The 21,820-nt window shown below is 39.2% G+C and overlaps 1 protein-coding gene across 2 annotated transcripts in view; it reads right to left on the reverse strand.

Annotated features, from left to right (window-relative positions):
* The window catches only part of UNC5C (unc-5 netrin receptor C), a 396,935-nt gene that overhangs the window by 32,253 nt on the left and 342,862 nt on the right, over positions 1 to 21,820 (reverse strand). Inside the window, exons 8-13 of one of the 2 annotated variants that reach the window (XM_009240201.4) lie at positions 21,009 to 21,065; positions 18,774 to 18,965; positions 17,759 to 18,103; positions 14,901 to 14,988; positions 5,342 to 5,510; positions 1,387 to 1,620 (exon numbers count right to left, since the gene is read on the reverse strand). In XM_009240201.4, the coding sequence (XP_009238476.1) occupies positions 1,387 to 1,620; positions 5,342 to 5,510; positions 14,901 to 14,988; positions 17,759 to 18,103; positions 18,774 to 18,965; positions 21,009 to 21,065 (1,085 nt within the window). The remainder of the gene's footprint in view (positions 1 to 1,386; positions 1,621 to 5,341; positions 5,511 to 14,900; positions 14,989 to 17,758; positions 18,104 to 18,773; positions 18,966 to 21,008; positions 21,066 to 21,820) is intronic. The other variant, XM_054554196.2, reaches the window with a different exon arrangement.

Genomic DNA, 21,820 nt, shown 5'->3' on the forward strand with positions numbered 1-21,820 from the left:
GCTTGTTCTCTTCATCTCACTCCCCTGTCATCATTCAGCTCCATCACATGTTCCTGCATACTTTGACTCACCTTTTCACTGAAGTCAGGCTGATATTTCTAACATGTATTTTCAATCATGCCTTTTTTTCTGTTTAAACCTCTCCAATCTCCATTAACTCAATAACTGAATCTCAACTCCTCTCTCTGGCCGTGAAGGTCCATCTAGACAAAATTCCTATCTATTATTCTAGGCTTACCAGAAATAATATGCCTGCAGAAAGTCTTCTTTTTTTTTTAGATGGAGTTTCACTCTGTCGCCTAGGCTGGAATGCAGTGAGGAGGTTTCAGCTCACTGCAACCTCTGCCTCCCGGGTTCATGCCATTCTCCCACCTCAGCCTCCCGAGTAGCTGGGACTACAGGTGCCCGCCACCACGCCCGGCTAATTTTTTTGTATTTTTAGTAGAGATGGGGTTTCGCCGTGTTAGCCAGGATGGTCTTGATCTCCTGACCTCGTGATCCACCCACCTCAGCCTCCCAAAGTGCTGGGATTACAGGCGTGAGCCACCGCACCTGGCCGAGGGCTTTATTTATTGTTTTTTTCTGTGTTTATTCACGCTGTTCCCTCCATCTAGAAATCTTGTATTTTTCCCTCCACTATTGCTGGTCAAAACCCAATCCTCCATTAGGGCCAATCATCAAATATTAGCTCCTTTTCAGATTTCCTCAAAGTAATGATGCCTCCATCTCCTGAGCTCCCATATAGCACTTTGCAAGTCAGCCACTATGGCATTTCTCACCTTCTGACTTACCTCCTCAACCTTGGCATACTTCTTTTATTCCTCCTTCTATATCATAAGTTCTTCAAAGGCACTTACTATATCCCTTAAAGCTTCGAATGGGATAAAATGCATGGCAATAATCACACCAGGAATTAAGCTCATTTATTCTGCAAAGCAGCAGCCTGTTGTCAAATGCTAACCCGCTCCCTCACAGCCCTCATAAAAAGAATGGGAGAGCATATAAATGAAGCAGCACACCAGAGGAACATACAGTGTGAGCAATTATGCCAATTCCTTTTATACGAAGAACGCAGCTGAGATAAACATGGAAGCAGATTATTTACCATCCACGGGTCTCGTTGCCAAATTCTTCTAAATTTTTCATTAAAAGAAATCAAGGAAGGTAAACAAAGTAGCCCTTGGGAGGAATCAGTGTAAACAGCTCATATATCAGCATGGCCTCAGAGAAATAGCTATCTTTTTTAACTGCATCCTTTGGGGCCAAACACATGTGTCCACACACTTGGGTGCACACACACAGCCATGTCTCCAAGTGTGCACAGCCGTGCAAAACCTTGGCTTCCAGGTGGAGGTGAAGAGGGCAGGCTAGGTGGGAGGGACTTACCTTCAGGGCATCCTGGGTGTCATCCAGACAGTAGACTCGGATGCTGTACTCCAGCGAGGAGCAGCACAGGGGCCCAAAGATAGCCAGCTTGAGGCGCTTCGCAGCCGCTTTGGTGGTGGAATGTCCTACCAGGGCGTAGGTGCTGAGGTTCTCTGTGAGGATGTGGCAGGCCTCTGCGTCCAGCTGAATGTAGCAGGGGGTGGTGAAGTTTTCCTCCCCGACCACCACCACATCCTGGGGGACAAGAGGGAAGGGCCATGGCTAAGCCACCCAGGACGCATGCCGGCCACCAGGGATGGTGGTGAATGGTGGGTAGAGCAGGGCCTATCCTTTACTTGGTCTTTTTTCTCTCTCAGGTTTTATAGTCTGTCTACTTGAGTTCTTCATCATTGTATCTCTTTCTACCATTGTCTTTACACTGAGAATATTCTTTATTTAGATGTCCTTCAGTTTGCATTTTTTGATCTTCTAAGAATCTACATTTTCCCTAAAAATCTGTACGTGTGAAAAGAATTAGATAAATTAAGAAACTGGGCAATAATATATTAATATGCAATTCTACTATATTCTTTCAAAACTCACCTGACAGTTTCTTCCTAAAGAAATACACTGCTTTTACTAAGTAATCTTGGCTGTCAGATTCTAAGAAAAGCAAGACCTGACAAATTCCATGACACGTAAGATACATTTCTCTGTTACTTTTTTGTCGTTGTTGTTGGGTCAGTATGCTTCTTTTATTTATTTATTTATTTATTTATTTATTTATTTATTTATTTATTTAATTTATCAATTGAAACAGGGTCTCACTCTATTGCCCAGGTTGGAGTTCAGTGGCAAGATCTCAGCCCACTGCAACCTCCATCCCCCAGGCCCAAGCAATCCCTCAACCTCAGCCTCCCAAGTAGCTGGGACCACAGGTGTGTGCAACCACACCTGGCTAAATTTTTTTGGTAGAGATGGGGTTTCACCATGTTGCCAGGCTGGCCTCAAACTCCTGAGCTCAAGCGACCCACTCGCCTTGGCCTCCCAAAGTGCTGGGATTACAGGTGTGAGCCACCACGCCCAGCCACAACTTTTTAACGTTTTATATATTTAAGATTTCATATTGTGTGTGTGTGTGTGTGTACGTGAAAGCAGGATTTTGCTGCAAAAAAGGTTTAAACAGAAAACACTCAACCTAGATCATGTGAGCAGTTGTACCTGAGTCATCATCTGATGACTGATGGCTGAGCAGAGGATTGGCCAAGCAGGCAGCTGTCCCAAGTCCTAGATGACCAGGGGCCAAGGACATGGGACTTGGTGTCAGGGAGCTGGGATGAGGGCAGGGTGGGCTGGGATGGCGTGTGAGCTCACAAGAAGGAGCTCAGGGAAATTCTAAAGGCAGCAGCTGGGAGTAAAGCTGGAAGCTAAATTGAAGGAGACAAGTCAGTGAAATTTTCAGTCTAAAGAGATGGGTTTTTATGTGTCATTAAACAGTCTACTCTTTCAGACACTGAAAACATTTAGCAAGAAATAAAAATAAATGGAAGTGATGATTTTTATTTTAAAATATAGTTACTAATTCAACCAAGTTTTGATTCATCTGTATGGTTCAGGCCACAGAATATATCAGCTGAAAGACCACGTATGGGATGCAAAAACCAAGGGTTGGGATTCCGAATGCATCCTGGGGCAACCAGGTAACAGAGGCATGTGAAGCACGCAGGGCCCCAGAGAAGGAGGAATGACAGAGACTGTGGCGAACCAGAGCGCACGCCTGTCTAAAGAGCTCAGCCTCTGCTGGGCTTCGGCCTATGGTTGCTATGCAGGAATGCAGGCCAAGTATGGACAAAGCCTCACATGTTCCAAGACAGGCTGGAAGTTCAGATTTTAATGTGAAATCTTCCAACTTTCAATTAACTCAAATTTAAAAGAAAATTTCAGGCAGGAGAAATCCACGCGTGAGCATGAGTCAGTCTCTGCACTGTCAGAGACAAGAGTCAGTCAGTCTCTCTGCAGGGGCAGGAATCATGTTGACTTTGCTTCCCACTGTATTCCAGTGGGCCTGGCTCAGGGTGAGTGTCCCACAACCATTTGCTGAAACAGTGAATGAACACTTTGTTATACATTTAGTTCAGAGGGCTACACAAAGATGTGAAAGATGTCGCCACCTGGGTTATTATTTATCAGGCCTTGCAACATGATCTGAGCTGTAATAAGAGCTGTGTTTTAATAGCATCAGTGAAATAATTTCTTCTACTGAACCTATGCCCCCAGAGGAAGCCCCTAAAAAGGAAAAGAGAGAAAGAAGCTCAGAACCTCCAGGTTTATTCCAGTCCCAAAAGGACGCCTGGAAAGCAGCTGCTTTCTCCAGGACAAAGGAAAGCCTCCGGTATCCCCTAGTGGTGACATGGTACAGAAAGCTTCCTAGAAGACATGGCCAAAGACGATGCCCACGTCCCAGTCACTCACAAGTACAAGGGGGCTTTCATGAGGACTGTCCTCTTCTACTTTCCTCATCTTCTCAGTTTATTGTTAATGTCGTTGTTATTGTTACTACTCAAACCCAGAAATGGATAGGGTAATAGGAAGAGAATCATGCAAATAATTTAGGATCACTTCGGATTAAGACAGGATGTTTTTCAGATACATCATGTAAAGCTTAAATAGAATGAAAGTTAGATCTGGTTAAATCTGGTCCTAACTCAACATAAAGTATATTTATTTATTTATTATGTACGCTTCGGCAAGCAGTGATCCCCTGATATGGTCAAGAGTAGAACATGCCCATAGGAAGGAAATCCCAGTGAATCCCAGGGATACTCTGGTACTCTTCTACATCTAATACTATATTTTCTTAAAATATTAGGAGCTGGAATCTTCATGTGTATTTTTTCTAAGAATTTTTTTCCTAAAAAATTATCATAAGTAATCACAAAGCATATAATATATACTTTGCATATTATAACTTCCTATTTTATATGTTTTACATTTTATACAAGTATAAATGTATAGTATAGTTTTAAAATTATTGAATATTTTTGGATAAACATATTACTGAAATATAGGTGCTAAGTGGAGGGTTCTAATATAAAGAACTAGACTTGTTTAAAGCATTGTCCTTAAGAAGTTATGATAACAGCAGCCGCAGACAGCCAGAATGCTGCAGATTTTCTTCCTTCTAGTGGAGCTTTGGAGACACACCCTTTCTGTTTTCCAAGGTTAAGTTCACAAGAACTATATTCCAGGTACATGTCTGCAAGTAAGTGCCTAACATTTTCTGATCCAGTTGCAATGTTTCTGTACCTGCAAATTATATACATATATATACATATACTTTTTTTTTTTTTTTTTTTTTTTTTTTTTTGAGATGGAATCTCACTCTGTTGCCCAGGCTGGAGTGCAGTGGTGCGATCTCGGCTCACTGCAACCTTTGCCTCCCGGGTTCAAGCAGTTCTCCTGCCTCAGCCGCCTGAGTACCTGGGATTATAGGTGCACGCCACTGCGCCCGGCTAATTTTTCTATTTTTAGTAGAGATGGGATTTCTCCATGTTGGCCAGGCTGGTCTCAAACTCCTGACCTCATGATCCGCCTGCGTTGGCCTCCCAAAGTGCTGGGATTACAGGCATGAGCCACCCCATATACATATATATGTATATATTATATATATACACATATACACAATATATATACATAGACATATATATAATCTATATTCCGAAAGGAACATGTCTACAACTCTTACGTGCACCTTTCCTATGAGTTATCTAATGAGTGACCATCATTTTCTGTGTGCCTATCAATCAGAAGATATAACACTCAGGAACTAGTCTGCCTGCCTGTTTCTCTCTCATTTTGAGGGTGAGCTAAAATTCCACTCATGTTTTGCTTTATAAATAAAAGGCCTCCCATAATTGCTCCTGCTTATCTGTGTGGATTATTCTTGCATAGCATCTTTATCCCGACAGCAGCTCACCTCCCACTGTCCCTGTGCTGCCTGGTTCTTGAGCAGTATTTTCCAGTCCTCGGTATTGGGGTCTGCGCAGTGATGCATAGTGAGGACGACGGGGCGGGTGAGCAGAGCTCCTGGGGGCCCACAGCTCACCACAGGGGTCAAAAGTGTCTGAGAGTCATCCATGGGTGGCCTAGGAGGAGAGCAGAGAATGGCTTCAGTGACATTTCCATTGTATTCATGAACTATGCACTTAGGTTCTGAATGCAAACAGGTCAAGTAGTTTTCTCCTGGAATTCTTTTTTTTTTTTTTTTTTTTTTTTTTCTGGGGGGTTGGGGAGAGGAAATAGGTGATACAGAATTAAATGCTCTCTATACCAAGACCTTGGTCTTGCAGGACTGGAAGTCTTTATGATAACAATAAACTTGCCAGCATCTCTTTGATCCCCTTCCCTCCGACACTGGTCTTTCTGTGGTAGCTTCCTCCAAATTTATGTACAGACACTTTCGAGATGGAATGAGAATGAACAGAGTCCCTATGAAGTTACATAAGCAGATTTTCTGATAATTCTTGCCACTGGTCTCACAGGGTTTTAAATACTTTTGTGGTTTCAGGACCTGACTTGAAAAATAGTTTTAAAAAATCATTTCAGAATGAGGACACTCTAGAACTAAACTTAGTCCAAATGACTTTCAGGAATAATTTAGGCTAGTACAGCAGATTCATTCTTTCAAATATGACTAGAAATAATATAGAACTGTATTTATACAGCAACTTAAAATGAGATCTCTTTACTTGTATAGTTCATGCTCAGAGAATCTGGGCAGAAAGAAGCTAAAAAATGCAGATTCTTTATTTTTATATATAAAAATTGCCTTCAATCTTTTCCCTAACAGGACTGTAATCAACAAGCAAATGGATAAATTAACCTAGCCTATCAGTAAATTTGTGAAGATATAGTTCAAAAGGTGTTGAGTGGATTGCCCCAACTCTCACAACTAAGTGCTAGTTAGTGCTGAGATGAAAATAAATGCCCTCTCAACGACAATAGTCAAACTACTCAATCAGAATAGCATAGCTTTGAAATCATGGACTCAGAGAATTTTAGAAGGGCCCTTGGAAGTCATTGGGCAGCACCTTCCATCCAGCCAGAACCCCTCTACAACATGGCTGACGTATAGTTAGTGCTATAGACACATCCAGAATTGTTCCACTACTGCTAAAAGGTTACCTCATTTACTATAAACTCAAATTTACAAAATATTCTTACTTAGAATGAGCACAACCTGACTTCCTGAAATTTCTCCGTATGTATCCTTGATTTGCTTTCGATGCTACACTGTTTCATATATTTGGAGATCATTATGATGTCTCTACAGTCTTCTTTATTACAGACCAAACAACCTCAATGTTTCCAACCTCAGCTGGAATAGCATGGTTTCTAGATCTCTCCTTGGCTTTCTATCTTCATTTTCATATGGATGCTTGTCATTGTTTTCCAGGTCCTCGTTAAAGTGGTGGCATCTTGAACTCAACACTCAAATAGACAGTATGAGAGAGTATTTTCTTTGATTTGCCATCTGTGTTTATATTCATGCCTTACAAAATTGTTGCTGTTGATTATTCCCAATCAAGGAATTACTTATGAATATTATTTAGCAGGCTCCAGTTACATGGGAAGATAGAGATAGTATGGTTAAGCATTTCCTTTATAAAATGAAGCAGTGAAGCTCCAAGGAAGTTAAGAAATTGGTTAAAGCTAACCACTCTAAGTATTCCTAACATGAAAGGCTCTTAGGCTAAGTCTAAGGATGTGGTTCTTAGGCTAAGTCTGGTTCCATGATTGTAATGACGGCTTTTAAACCTATGTACAGAAATCTATATTTAGCTTTTCTTTTGAACTTAATAGTTTCAAGGTAAATTTTCGGTCATCTATTTCTTCATGCTCTATCTTCCCTCCAAACATTGGCTATGTCTTCCAGTCTTTTCTCCTCCCTAAATCTGATATGCTTGCCATTTATGTTCTCATTCTAACCATTGATAACTTTGCAACACAAGAAGAGGGCAAGGGCAGAGACCTTTTCAAGGACACCATTTGGAACCTCTTTCCAGTCTGATATCAATATTTTGAGCTATTTAGTTCCACCAAATATAAACCCATTAAAATGGACATTGTTCGGTTCACATCTTTTGATGGAATTCACATATATATGACAAGGGACACATCAAATTCCTTTATAATTGCAATGGTCACTTGAAATGGATTTTTCTCTAGTTTTTTCTATGGTTTACATATTATTTATTACATATTCCAGAAGTTAGCTTTTATCTATGGGTACCGTCGTTGAACACTCAATGAATGGTAGCAGTTGTTATTATTTTTAATATTGTTGGAAGACAATTATCCATGGATTTCTCATGTTTACGCATGGATGTTTGTATAGCAATTACCTTGAAAGATAAAGACAATGTCTACTTCTGGAGCAAATGGCAGGCATGTCTACTCCTCATTATAAAAGACTCAGGTTCCCTAAGCTCATAGATCCTTTTCTGGAATGCAACCATTGAGTGTGTAGACTTCATCTGAACATTTTTGCATCACCATTTCTAAAATGGGGCTCACAAAATTGGCACAAAAATGATGGTACTCTGTATAATGCTATCGCTGTGGGTAATAAGCTGTCCGTTGTCTTTGATCCACAAGTCTTGTGTGTTTTATCAGCACGCATAAAACTGTAGCAGCTAACTTGGTAGCTCACAAGTAAGTTTGTATCTTAGAGCTTCCACAGTTGACTATTAGTTCTAAGAACACAATTAAAATTTGGCATATGTTCCCCTTAATAACTCTTGGCTATCACTGCTTCCTCACTTATTCCAAAATTGCACTAGGATCTCACCAACTTATGGCTTTTCTTTCTTCCGATTTAGAAAAGCAACACAAATTTTACCTACTTTTAGTCTTTTAATAGCATTTCCATTCTTTTTAAATAACAATACCCTTTCCTCCATTATAGCTAAAGTTATTTAGGTACTTGGAAATGTACTTAAATTTGGAACTATAAGGTTATTGGGAGCAACTTGAGACCTCATTACTATCCCCATTACCACCTTGATTTTCATTTTCTCTTAACCCAGTTTGTCCTTCTTCCAGTCTGAAATTCATTCTCTTAGAACACAAGTCAAGTTCTGCTTTCACCGTGTCATAGTTAATACTATACTATCTGCCTTAAGGAGTGACTTTATTATTGCTTAATTCTATTTTTTCCTATCCTGGAGGGGGAAAAAACCAATGATTGCATTTTTCTGAGCACAACTCTTACCTTCTAGTTACAAGTGTACCTTGAGAAGTGAACGTTAAACTTTTAAGGAAGGAGACTAGAGTGGAACCTATTTCAAGTGGTCTTTGCAATATAGTTGGGGATTGGAGACATCTATCTCTCAGTCTGGTGTTAGCAGCCAGTGCTTGAGGCAGGAAGGAGGAGGGGTCCTTCTCATCACTGACTTGGAACAGAAGGGAGAAGACTCCCTGCTGGGCTGGGGAGCTGTCAGACCTGTACTCTCCAAGTACACCCCTGGCATGCAATATTGATGGGCACCATTCTTGGAGGAGGGATAGCAAGGGAAGGAGGGAGGAAGGAGGGGCCGTAGGTGTCAAAAGAATTTATTAACCCAGTGAGGTGCAAGAATGTAATGAATAGGGAAGTGGTGAAGTGGAATTCTTAACAGGGAATGAAAAACGAAAGAAGAAATAATGATAAGATTCTCTTATAGGCTTTCAAGATGAGAGAAATAGCATTGAAATTACAAATATCTGAGCATATATGGAAGGAGTTACGCAGGATAAGATTTAACTATGTGAAAACTAAGGTCAGAGTGTGTAACACATTTCCTTTATACAAAGGAAGCTATTAAATTACATAGAAGAAAATAGCAGAAAATAAATATCTCGGATTCATGTTTTTGCAGAGAAGGACTTCTGTATGTCTCGTGTTTTCTAAGCAATTCAAGCAGTCTGTAAATATTAATTGCAGATGATATGGAAATGAACATAGAGCAAAAATTAGCTGCAGATGCGTCAATTAAGTAGAAATTTCAGCAAAGAACAATGATTAAAATTTTAAATGTTTTCCAAAGTCCAACAAGGATAATATTCCAGTAAATGCTGGATGGGTGCTGAGTCCTCTAGGACAGCCCACAGAGAGAAATTTCAGTTTCCTGTCAGAAATATTTTCTCATCCTTTGCTTATCATTATCAGTGAGGAGAACTTCTAATCAAGAGTGCATAATTTACAAAACTTTCACATAAGCCATTGCATTTGCTGCTCATGGTACACCTGTAAGGCAGTGTATGTCTATTACCTCTTTTCTAGAAGAGGAAACTGAAATCTACAGATATTAACACACTTGCCTAAGGATGCAAAGCTAGGTAGGTTTCAAACACAAATCATTTAATTTCTTTCACACGATGCCGTATTTTGGGTTGCTTAGAGTGGGTTTAAGTCCTTGCGAAGCTGTTCTTTTCTGTTTCCTAGAGCAGGCTCAAGGAAAGAATCTGTCTCCATCCACCTCTGTGGGAACAGGAGATGCGTTCTAGTAATGGACATGTCTTTTATCTGGTCCCTCAGGATGATAATCCCACCCTAGGCTCAGCTGCCTTTTAAAGCACAGGCCTTCACACATAACTGGCAACTTGAAATATTTGCACTCTAGGTACCTGACAGGGAATATCTAACTCACTTGCTATCAAAAGCTCAATTGTGCAAAAATAATATTTATGAAAGCCACTCCAAAGGGCGTGCCACCATTTCCCTAGACAGGCCAAAATCTATCCCTGGATTAAGCCAGAACTGATAAGCGTTATGCTTATCTACCTCCATTGAGGGATACTGATTGATAGAAGCAGCCCTTGAAACTCATTGCTGTTTTTCTTTTAAGGATGCTGTTCACTGCATTAGCAAAATGTCTTCTTTATGAGGAACCAAAGGAAAAATAATTGAGTTTCTTCTGAGCGTATTTTTTTCCTCATGGACATGCGAATCTTGTGACTTAACACATTCCCTTCTTGAAAGGCTTAGAAATAGTAAATTCATGACCTGGTACTAGCAAATGTGCTGGGAATTACACCAACTATTTTATATTCTAACTGCTCGCCTACTTTATCTTATCTTTTATAACTTTATTTTCCCCACTTTCTTACCTTTTTTATCCACTTATTTAAATTTATTTCTCTTATTGAGAAGAAGTGTTTTCATAAACTACCTTGAAGCATTTCTTTCTAAGTAGGATTTCAATAAATGAACATTGTCAAGAACAGTATGAGGATAAGATTTAAATATACCTGGACTCACTAACTCCCACTGTTAGCCTTTTTATAGCTCTTCCTTCAAACTGAGGAACTTGAGGCTCATGAATGAGAAAGGACTCCACTAAAAGGAGAAAGATCACTGCGTTTCCTTGAGACAGAATAATGTCAACTACTATTTTACAAAGTGCCAAAAAATAACATGAGAAGCAAATCTATCTCTATACAATTATCTACATAGGAAATTTTGGACCTTTATCTATCCTCACACATTACTTTATTATTTATATTTAATAGATATATACGATAGTGTCAGTTGCCACACTACTATCTCACATCTTAAACCATTGATAAGGGGATTTCACCAATTAAAAAAAAAAAGTTCTGAACACCACTAATGTCCCACAGTTGACAAATCTAATAATCTTTTTGTTGTTCTTCCTCTTTCTTTACATTTTTACTTTAATGACGCCTCGTGTTGAGGCTCCATCTTGGAGCTCTCTTTACCTTTGATTTTTGAGATCCTATTTATACCACGGTTTGTTTGCCTACCCTTACAAACCTTCATACTTTCATTAGGAAATATTCATTGAGGAGCCACTACTCCTAACACAGTAATATGTTAAGTACTGTGCTAGATGCAAACTCTTCATTTGCCTTATCCTTACATGTGCTATCTAGTTTCTCTCATCACACCCAAACCTTCATAGGAGTATTTCTTAAAGTTCTTTCCCCAGTTCTTTCTGCTTCTGCATTTTCTCGGCTGGAGGTTCCTTCCCTGCCGTGACTTCACTTCCATGTCCCTAGCAGGAATCCACATCCCCACTCACACTGAACGCATCCAAACTGGAATCTGTCCTCTCCCCTGTAGCCACTGCTGCTTCTCACCTTTCTCACAATTCTCACAGTGCCCCAGGCTTGACTCTTGAATCTATTCTGTGTGTTCTGCCCCTCCTTTGCAACACTTCTAGCCAGCTGTGAAATACTTTCTCTTCTGAAATAGATTCTCTCGATACCCTCTCCATTCTCTCAGACTGGGACCTGGCTCACCCTCCGGCCTGGTTCCTCCTCCTCCTCTCTCCTCACACCTGCATTACTGCCAGGGCCCACCCAGGCACCAAACCTTCTGGGCGAGTCCTTCTGTTCCCTCCACCGATGCATTCCATGCACTGTCACCGGATCAATCTTTAAAAAGCGCTGCTATTCCTGTGTCACTCAGCTGCTCAGAAACTTTCCATGGCTCCCCACAGTTTACAAAAAAGGTGTTCTATTTACCTTTGTATTTGGAATTTCTAAATTGATTTCCTCACCCTTTGATAAAACTGCTAGGTGAGTACAGAATGCAGAGAAAAGGGAAAATCAACTTTCATATCTTCAATTCAAATTGTTTTCCAACAAGAATCAATAAAGGACAAAATTTCAGTCTAGGTCGGGTTCATATGTGCAAACTGCTACTAGAAACAAGGCAAAAAGGCCCATATTAGCAGCATTAATTGTGGAAATTGTATCCACCAGGAAAACAAAGGCTTCCCGCCTTTCCAGAGATCTGTAAAATGGGAGAGGTAGAAATCCTGAGCACAGCCTTGCAGCTCTGCACCCTCTTTGGTCAGAGACCGCTTGTCCCTTCTCTGTGGCTCATTCAGGCTGTTCAGCTGCCAGCCTGCGCTTCTTTCGCTTAGAGCATATTCAGTAATGATAAGACCCCTCTTGTCACATTCACTATGCCACATGTAATTAAGTTCACGCCTCCCTTCAGACAATTCACATCCGCAGATGACCAGCTGGATACCATCCAGCTGGAAACATACCCAGTTTGGGATGCAATAAAAGGAATCAGAGAGAAGGAAAATGGAGAAAAATGCTCAGAATTTTCCTACGAATGCATCGTAACATCACAGCTCCTGATGTCCTCACAGAGTCTTCTTCCAAAGAAGTTCTGTCTTAAATCACGTGTGGATAGAAAGGATCTTTAGTGAGCAATAGAAAGTGTATTCAAAAATGCACCATAATACATAGGCAGAGGTTTGGTTTGTGCATTGGTGCAATGGAGGAGGATGGCACATTAGGAAGCAGAAAGCGCTTTGTGATCAGAAAAGCCTGAGTCTGAATTCTGCCTTGCTAAGGTACTAACTGTGAAACCTTGGCTATGGAACCCAATTCCCCTGTGCCTCAGTTTCTTCATCTTTAAAGTGGAGCTCATCACAGCTTGCAGAACGTAGTGAGAAGTAACTGAAATTAAGAGTTTGCTGGATGAAGAGCAGGGATGCTTTGTATTATGACTATATCCTAAAGCACATTCTTGCCATTGTGTTTTACAATAAAAATGCATCTGGTTCATAACAGAAAACTAGTGAAGAGAAGACTTCTCGTTTATCTGAAACAGTTATCCTCCTGTGTTTGTTCCTTGGTTCATGGTCTCTAGTGCATATTTTCTTTTGAGATCTTGAGGTTTTCCTAGTTTCATTTTTATAAACAGAACTTCTTTTATGCACACCAAATTCAACAGAATAATTCCCTCTGCACCTAACTTCAGATGGTAGGCATAGCAAGGAGTGATTTATAGTTTCCTTTTCATTATAGTCAAAGGCAGAGAACCCTAAAAGCAGAAAAGTGTCTAGCTTTATCAATTTTCTGTTTTCTCTTTCATCTAAAATGTACAATTATCCTGGTTCGGCTGCCAAGGAAAGTATGGGAAGAGCAGGCACGTGAGTGCACACCTCTTTCGGCTTCAGCCCGTGCCTGCAGCAGCCACTTAAGGCTTGATCTTCAGCTGCAGATAATGATAATCTGATGGAGAATAGGAGAGCTCAGGCATCTTACTGTTTCTCACCATAAAGCACAAGCCAATACTTATTTCTATTTAAACAAAATGTCCACGCTGACAAAGGCCTTGATGGATAGATGTACTTAATGCTAACCTTGACTCTGGATGAGAGAAAGAAAAATAAAATAAAATAAAATAAAATAAAATAAAGAGATCTTGGTGTTTGCTGATCTTCTTTTCTCCCGATGCAAAAGAAGGGAGCTTTGAGGGCCTGTGAATGTTGCTTTGCATTGGGAATGAAAAAAATGAATATTTGATGTGGGTAAATACAAGCCTTTTAGTGATTTTTCTGTTGCTCAAATTTAAGGCATGAATAATGCTCAAGAATTGCATTATTTTCTTAGACAGGCTAGTATTTATGTAGGTGGAAGTACACCACCCGAGGAAAAAAATGTTCTGGGTCACACCGATTATAAATGCCAGTATCTCCACCTGAGAGCATAATACAAAAGCTTTACGGCTAGTGAAGAACAAGACTAAAAATGGATGTTTTTCTGAGGATGAGAGCTGGGAAAAGAAAAGGTATAATGCGTTATAATGATAACCTAGTTCTGCATTGTCACTCATGCTTTATAGTCAGAGCTCAGGGCTGAGGAGCCAATGCTCTTCCCCTTGGGAAAAACAATGATAATTACATGATGAGGATCTCCATTTTAACAACATCTTTCATTTTAAGATCTTGGTGTACTTCAGAAGCATTAATCAGGCTTCTAAAGCACTATTTAACACACGCATTTTACACGGAAACTAATCAAGAAATACCCAATACGATTTGTTAGAGGCCAAACTGAAAATTGAATTTAGGACTTCTCAGCGCCTCTTGTTATTTTTACTTAAAATACCTTCATCTTTATGATTATGAAACATTCTAAACAAAACCTTTTAATTCGATCTAGTTTTAATCAATCCTAGACCCATTCTGAACAGCCTAATGTGGAATTTATAAGTGCTAAACATAAGAAGGAAATTAGTAATACTTAAGCTAGAAGACAGTCACTAAAGGAAGAATCGTGGGTCAGAATTAAGGGCTAGGCTGAGTGGGAGTGGTAGGGATTGGGGGAGTTGTCCAATCCTTTGTGACCTTTGACTCTGTAATGGGAACAGGCTGGATTCCTGAGCCAGATCCCATGAAGTCGACGTCTCTGTGTCTACCCACTTGTCTCTCTGGACAATCTAGGGATCACATTTCTGGACATTTTTCCAGGAAATATGGCAACATGTCCACTTGGGAAAAGATTTCTAGCCTTCTACCCATATTCAAGATCTGCAAAAGTGTCTGGAGCCTCAAAGACAAAGAGAAGTAAAACCTGACCTTTTGTAGGTCAAGGGAAAAAAAATGTATGCCAGAAGCAAGGCACTTGAGACAAAAATATGTTAGGTTTATTGTGTCTATTGTACAATTCTCCTCCAAGTTAAGACATTGGTAAAGTCAGTGCACCAGAAAAAGCATATTTACCTCATAGTTTCTTTCCTGTGTACAGTCACATACATTTCGTAGACTCTCCCTTGGGGAATGGCCCCAGCGGGAATCAGCAAGCTGACTCCTGAATAGCAAAAGAGAAAAGCAGTCATATAAGACCTAGGAATCAAAGCTTTTGCAGCACGTAAAAGGGAATGAGGAGATTTTGTGACCACGCAGCCATAAGCCTGCTTCGTTTTCTCTAAAGACATGTAAATATTCCGAGTTGCTCCATTTTCCTTCCTCACTGGCCTCCTTACCACAGCTCCCTCTGAACTCTTATGGAATTACTTAAAGGAATGATGTAACTTTTTAAGCTCTTGTTTTATTTGAGGAACAGACAGATGGTTCCACTGTTGTTCTCCTTGCAAGACAAGGGGAAAACCAACAACTGCTCAAAATTTCAAACAGCTGTAATGATGCATCATTTCCATTTTTATGAAAATCCCCACAAGATTCAAAGTCAGGGAAATGCCAATTTCAACATAAAAAAACAACAACATGTATTTTTTAAATATCTGGTTAGCATCAATGTAATTCCACAATGGTATAAGAATTGGTGAAGACCTTTTATTATACATAACTCTAGAAAGTGAACAGTAACTCCTAGTTTAGTCACAGCAGGTCAAAGCACTTCTAGTTAGTTGCTAATCAGTGCCCTTTTGCAGAACTATTAGATTGGGCTGTGTTCTAAGCTAACTGTGTCTGCTGTAGCAGTGGCTTGCAAATTTGAGCTCACGTCAGAACCACCTGGAGAGCTTGTTAAACCACAGATTACTGGTCCCTACCCCCAGAGTTTCTGATTCAGAGATATGGGGTGTGGGGTAGATTTTTTAGTTCAACCAGTTGCCAGGTGATGCCAATGGTGATGGTCTGGGGCCCACACCACTGCTCATCATCACAAAGAGTGATTCAGTGTGGACAGCACTCCAAAGATGTTTGGCTCCATCATTTGATTCCCATAAAATCCAGCTTCCTTCAGCTCCATACAAATTTATGAAGCATCCTTGTGAGTACAGCGTTTGGCACTGTTGTGAATTTCAAAAAGGAAAAGATAGTCTTCCTGTCTTTGAGTAACTCATAATTTAATTAGCGAGGAAATGGAATATGCCAAATGAGCGTGGGGCAATATGAAAACTTGCCTGACCACACTGGAAAGTCTCAAGAAAAAAGAATGGAGAGTTAAGAGTTAGTAGGCCTTTATGTAACTGGTTGAAGATGTTGAGCCACAGCCCTCTTGAGAAGGAGAGTAATGTGAGAGCCCTGTTGTTGTAGGAAGTGGACTGTCAACGTACAGAATGATTTGTGGAGGACACAGCAGGAAGATCACACATGAGGCTACCAAGCCTCAGTGCTTTTATTTTTCTCATTGAAAACATAAAACATACCTTAATCTTTGTTATAGGGATGAAACAGCATTATGAATATAAAGTAGTAGGTAACTATTGTTTGTCCATTAAATAAAATATCATATGTTGATCACCATTGCCTAATACATAGGAAGAATTTAAAACATGCTAGCTCACTCCCTTCCACTTAAGAGGCCTTTATAATAATGCACATATGAAAAAGTGGTGGGTAGAAATGGGAAGAAAAGGCAGAATCCAATACATATCAGAGGGAAAAGAACTATTTTGAGAACAATTGTAATGTTTAAACAATGGAAGAACATTAAAGTATGTTTTGATTCATTCAATAATGGACTGTTACATTTAAAATCATGATTTTAAGGAGCATGCAGTAGCATGAGGATTAATGAGAAAAGGGTGGAAAACATTATATAATACATGATCTCAGCTATGTAAACTGTGAAGAAAAAAAGGATATTTTATTAAATGTTTTGATTTTGTTAAAATATACTTTTAAAGGTTTAGGGTAAAAGTTGCCAAGGCATTGAAATGAAAGAGTGAATGACAGGAAGAATCAAATAAAATTTCATATTCAGGCCTGAAGACTCTTTGGTCTGTATATTCCTTGACTATACATATATTATGTTTTATCAATGTGACAACATTTTAGGTATTTACATTTTAGGTATTACTGTATTTACAAAATACTCACAGCCTTGTCCAAAAGAATTAGATAGATTTAGAGAGGAAGCCATTAACCGTTTTATGACCCATGGTTCCAAGCTCATTACTAATATTGATTAATGGATATCGATTTTTAATCCAACAGTATCAGTCATTAACTTTCATTCACCATGAAAGACCTTTATGAGGCTTATTCTCTAGATGCAGAGAAACTACATAATAAACTGAAACCAAGTAATAGTACAAAAGCACACCTGATGAATCTGGTGATTCTGGATACAAATATCAGAGGTAGGAGTGAGTACAGTGTACACTATCAATACTGTGAGGTGAAAGACTGTGTGATCAAGTTAGGTTAATAAATGAAGATTTGATGTCTATTATGATGCCTCTGATGATCAAAAAATTTGTTTTCTGTAGTATTGCTTCATGTAGTAAATTGCAACTGAACCAAATGATATATTTTATAATTAGTTCGTCCTTTTAAAGTATAATGACAACATTAGGACTTGTGGCTTGATGTTGCCTTCTGAAGTTCTAGTAAAAAGGAGGTCAATGATGGTTCTAAATTACACCTCAGCAGAAAGGTGTGAGTATAAAATTTCTAGAGGAAGTGTTTTCAGAATCGGTTGGAGGAAGAGAGAAATGGTTTTGCTGATTTGTCTGAAGTAATGTTCTGTTTGCATTGAAAGTAGATTTGGGCTGGATAGGTCACATTTAACATTTCAGGCCTAATGAAAACATCCCACGAACAAAAAAGATTTTGGTATGGAAAAATATGTTTCAAGCTGCCTCTTTGCAATTTAAACCTCTAGGAATTACCTGAATTGGGAACAATAAGGTGACCTCCCAGCGAGTTGAAACTGCCAAATGCGGTACAGGATGGATCGGTCTGCCTTGCTAGACTCTGGTTCTTCAGGCTGAGGGCTTCATTCTCCAACAACGACTGGGTCATCTGAGGGGACAGCTTGGACGTAAACTCAGAAAGGTCATCTTGGGGGGTGACAGCACCTGAGGTGTTGTACACTTTGATTTTCAGGTTGGGCAGTGGATCCAGAATTGGAGAGTTGGTCATTGGGATTTTGTCTGAGACGTCATGCAGGGCATAGACAGGTCCTCTGTACATGGCTGCAGCTGACGTGAGGTCTGGGGGTACAGCCAGCAGATCTGAGTCAGAAAGAGAAAATAATCCCATTGGCATTCTCCACTCAGGCCAACCTACATTAGTCAGACTCCCCCTCACACTTTCTGAGCCAAAAGTAAAGCAGCTCAGCTAATATCAGAGATGGATAGACAGGCTCTACTGAAAACAGCGCAATCAGATAACTACCAGCTCTTTTATTATTGGCTATAAGTAAGTGGTCAAGCTCATTCTATAATTTGCTTTGACGTCTACTCATTATACCTAAGGTATTTAGCTATTTCAACAGATTGGATTGAACAACGAGCCTCACTAGGTGACAATTAGCTATGGTTTCCCTGGTCTATACTGGATTTGGGTTCATTGGTAAATCATTCTATTCATAGCAACACAAGATACCTTGTCAAAGGAAGGAAAAAAAGAGACTCAAGCAATCAGTCAACCAATCAGAGTACTCTTTTCAAACAGAACTTAAAAAGTGACAGAGCAATCTGTCAGAAAAGAAAAAAAGAGGATTTATCTTGTTAACTCTAATTTGTTATGTAAATGACATCAATACAGTAATGAACAAAATTAACTCAAATTGCTGTCTTCAGGGAGCTTACATTCTAGCTGAATGAGATGACTCTAAAGTCATTGATTTTGAAACTGCTTACATGCATAAGTAACAGGGTGTGAAGTGGAATGTCAACTAACCTTGTCTTGCTGCCTTGATGTTCACAGGCTGAAAGCCCCCATTGAGTGCCGAAGAGTCAATAATATCTGACTCAAAGTCACGATGATTCTTCCGATACACAAACAAGGCCACAACTACAGAGATCGCCAGGCAAACGATCACTGCTATCACAATCCCAACATAGAGAGCAACATCATCTGAATCAGGAGCAGCTAGAGAGAAGAGTGAAACACTGAACCAGCTGCTTATAGAAATTTCCCACAGTACACATATGTATTGCTATAATTTTTTCAGACATTTACTGCCTTTTTTATAGGTTAATTTCAAATCTATTTCAAAAGCTATATAAAATGGCTGTGGCCTTTCAGTGGAAAATTATCTCTGATTTCTTTTCCTTTCTCACTCTGCATCTATCCACCCACTAATCTATCTTATAATTGGGCAGCATAAGGCAGCATAACAGACCGTTTATTACTAGGCATATAAAGAAACTGGAACTAAAACCATCCCAACCCACAGGAAAAAAAAAATTTATTACTCATTTCAGGTGGAAAAGTTTGGAAGGGTTTTTGAATTCACTGATAGTTCTTTAAAAACGTAAACATAAACACTGTTAGAAATATCTGGCATGTTTTAAATCTGCATATTTATTGAACCAGAATATTTTCCTAAGTATCGCTCCAAGTCATAAAATTACTTTCCATAGCACTCTTCTCACTTTCCCCTAAATCAATGGAGAGGTGGGTGGGAATGGTGTAACTAAGCAAAGCAAATATTAGGAGCAAACATATTAGATTCGAAAGGTGTGCTTTCAGAGGGCCCAGATCTGGGGGACAGAGGTTAATGCTGATAACCTTCTCTAAGTCCAGGCTTTGATACAGATGCAGTATTATCTCTGAGAACCCTGAGCTTCTCACAGTCCCCTGTCAGGGATTTACATTTGAGCTACTCATTACTAGAATAAAATATAGCTCTCTTGTGCACTAAGGAAGATAAAGGCCTGGTTCAGTGATCAGAAAGGTCAGACTACCCCAGAAGGCAAATAAGCATTTGACCAACACAGTGTGTCAGTCAACTGAGGCCTTTTTTCTGGAACAGAATTCCTTTAAATGTTGCACGTTGCCTTGGTGGCATAGAACATGCTTTCATCTAACTGGAAAAGGTGATAGAAGCTGATAATTAAAACAAACAAATGAAATGAAACCTTTGTGGACCCCTTTGACATTTTTAAGTCTCTGTTTTTAGTTTTCTGTGATGCACAAAAACATGTTCAGCAAAATTAATCAAAGCTGCTCCACTCACTGTAAAAGAGGTTGTTAAATTGGTACTTCAGGTAGTTGAGACAACCTAGAATTTTATGGTCAATTTTATATATGTGTACATTTTTCAGGGAGAGAGAACTTTCAAATTTGTAGGCCCCATGACCTCCTAAAATGTGAAGAACCACGGCCCTCTCCTAACACTCACAGCCACATGGTTTACATGGTGAAATGACTCATCATTTCATTTGCCAGTGGCTCACGAGATAACCCACACTCTAATGTCATGGGATCTTTCACATATTAGCAGTGTAAATGAATTCTCTATTGGAAATTGCTCTATCTCTTTTAGCATTTTGTGTTTAAATGTAATGTATCCAAAAGGATTTTGCTTTCTTTTAAAAATAATTTTCTTCCCAAAATTTCCAGAATATTCACTTTCCCATCAATCAAGTCAATATTAGCAAATTTTCTTCAGAAAACCAGTGATATCACAAATACTCTTGGTTGGGTGAGTGCTGCTTTCAAAGTACTTACTTCACTTTTCTGTTGGGTTTTATTTGAGGCACTGCTGCAGGATTCTGAACTCTGGTCAGAATATTATATCTGAATTCTTATTGTTTTACTTTACCAGGTCATAGTTACTTATTCAACATTCATGATTTCTAGCTCAACCGATCTGTCTTTTTTCAACCCTTTCCTTTTTAGTATTTGAACACTGCCCTTTACTTATATCAGCATATTTCATGATATGTTTTGTCAGCTACTGGGACTCAAGCTTTGAATGGTAGACTGATAGATTTTAAAGCTGGCAGAGTCTTGAAATGACCCTTTCTTCTCTTCAGCAGCAAAAATCTAATTTATTTTTCATGTTAGAATATATTAGGCTCCTATTTCCTGTGTGCACATCTGTAATCCAAAGAAAGGTAAACTTGAACTAGGGGCAATAACGTTAAATGATTATTCAGCAACATAGAATCCAAACATCAAACTTACAAGAAAATCCATATTCATTCTGGGTTCTCTGTTCAGTTGAAATGGGATAAATGAAACCTTGAAAAGAAAAAAAAAATGAAACAAAAATGGGAACAAAATCAAATTAATGAGGGAAAGAAAATAGAAAGCATGAAAAATGGTTTAATTAAAAGGAAAAGAAACCTGTGGTCTTTTAAAATTCTCGCTCAGTACAAAATTATGATTTTGCATCTCTTGTCTGCTCTGGAGCCTCACTAAGAATTAATAAGCAGGCAGATTGAATTTTAGAGCAAAAACTGGTCTCGAGTCACTAACTTTGGAGTACTTAAAGTCTTTCTTTTATTGAGCATAAACTCTAATGGATCTAATTTATTTCAGACATCAAGGGTCATTAGCATAAGGAAAATCTTTTTTCCTTATCCTTGCCATATGTTTTAATTCCCAGGACATATTCAGTAAGGCTCTAAACAGTTTTTTTTTCTTTTTTATTTAATCATAACAGCTTGCGCTTGGTCTAAGAGAACTAAGGAAGACCTGTCATTGTTGGTCAAAGGTTAAGTACTCATTTAGTGAGCTAACCTGAGACCACCTCTCCCCTGCTCCATCTCAAATCTACTCTTTGGATTTTCTGTTGTTTCTTGCCCCCTTCATTTAATAGGAGTCCGATAGGTTTTGCCTAGGGACTGAACAGTTTGTCAATGCAATGGAAACTGGATGCTTTTTATTTGAAATCATTAGAAAATCAATAGGGCCTAGAGGTTGTAAGGTTATTTATTTTAGGGCTTCAGAGAAATGGTGTATATTGGGAAAAACAAAAACTTCATCTCAATAGA

The sequence above is a fragment of the Pongo abelii genome, chromosome 3 (assembly GCF_028885655.2).
Source record: "Pongo abelii isolate AG06213 chromosome 3, NHGRI_mPonAbe1-v2.0_pri, whole genome shotgun sequence".
Taxonomy (NCBI): domain Eukaryota; kingdom Metazoa; phylum Chordata; class Mammalia; order Primates; family Hominidae; genus Pongo; species Pongo abelii.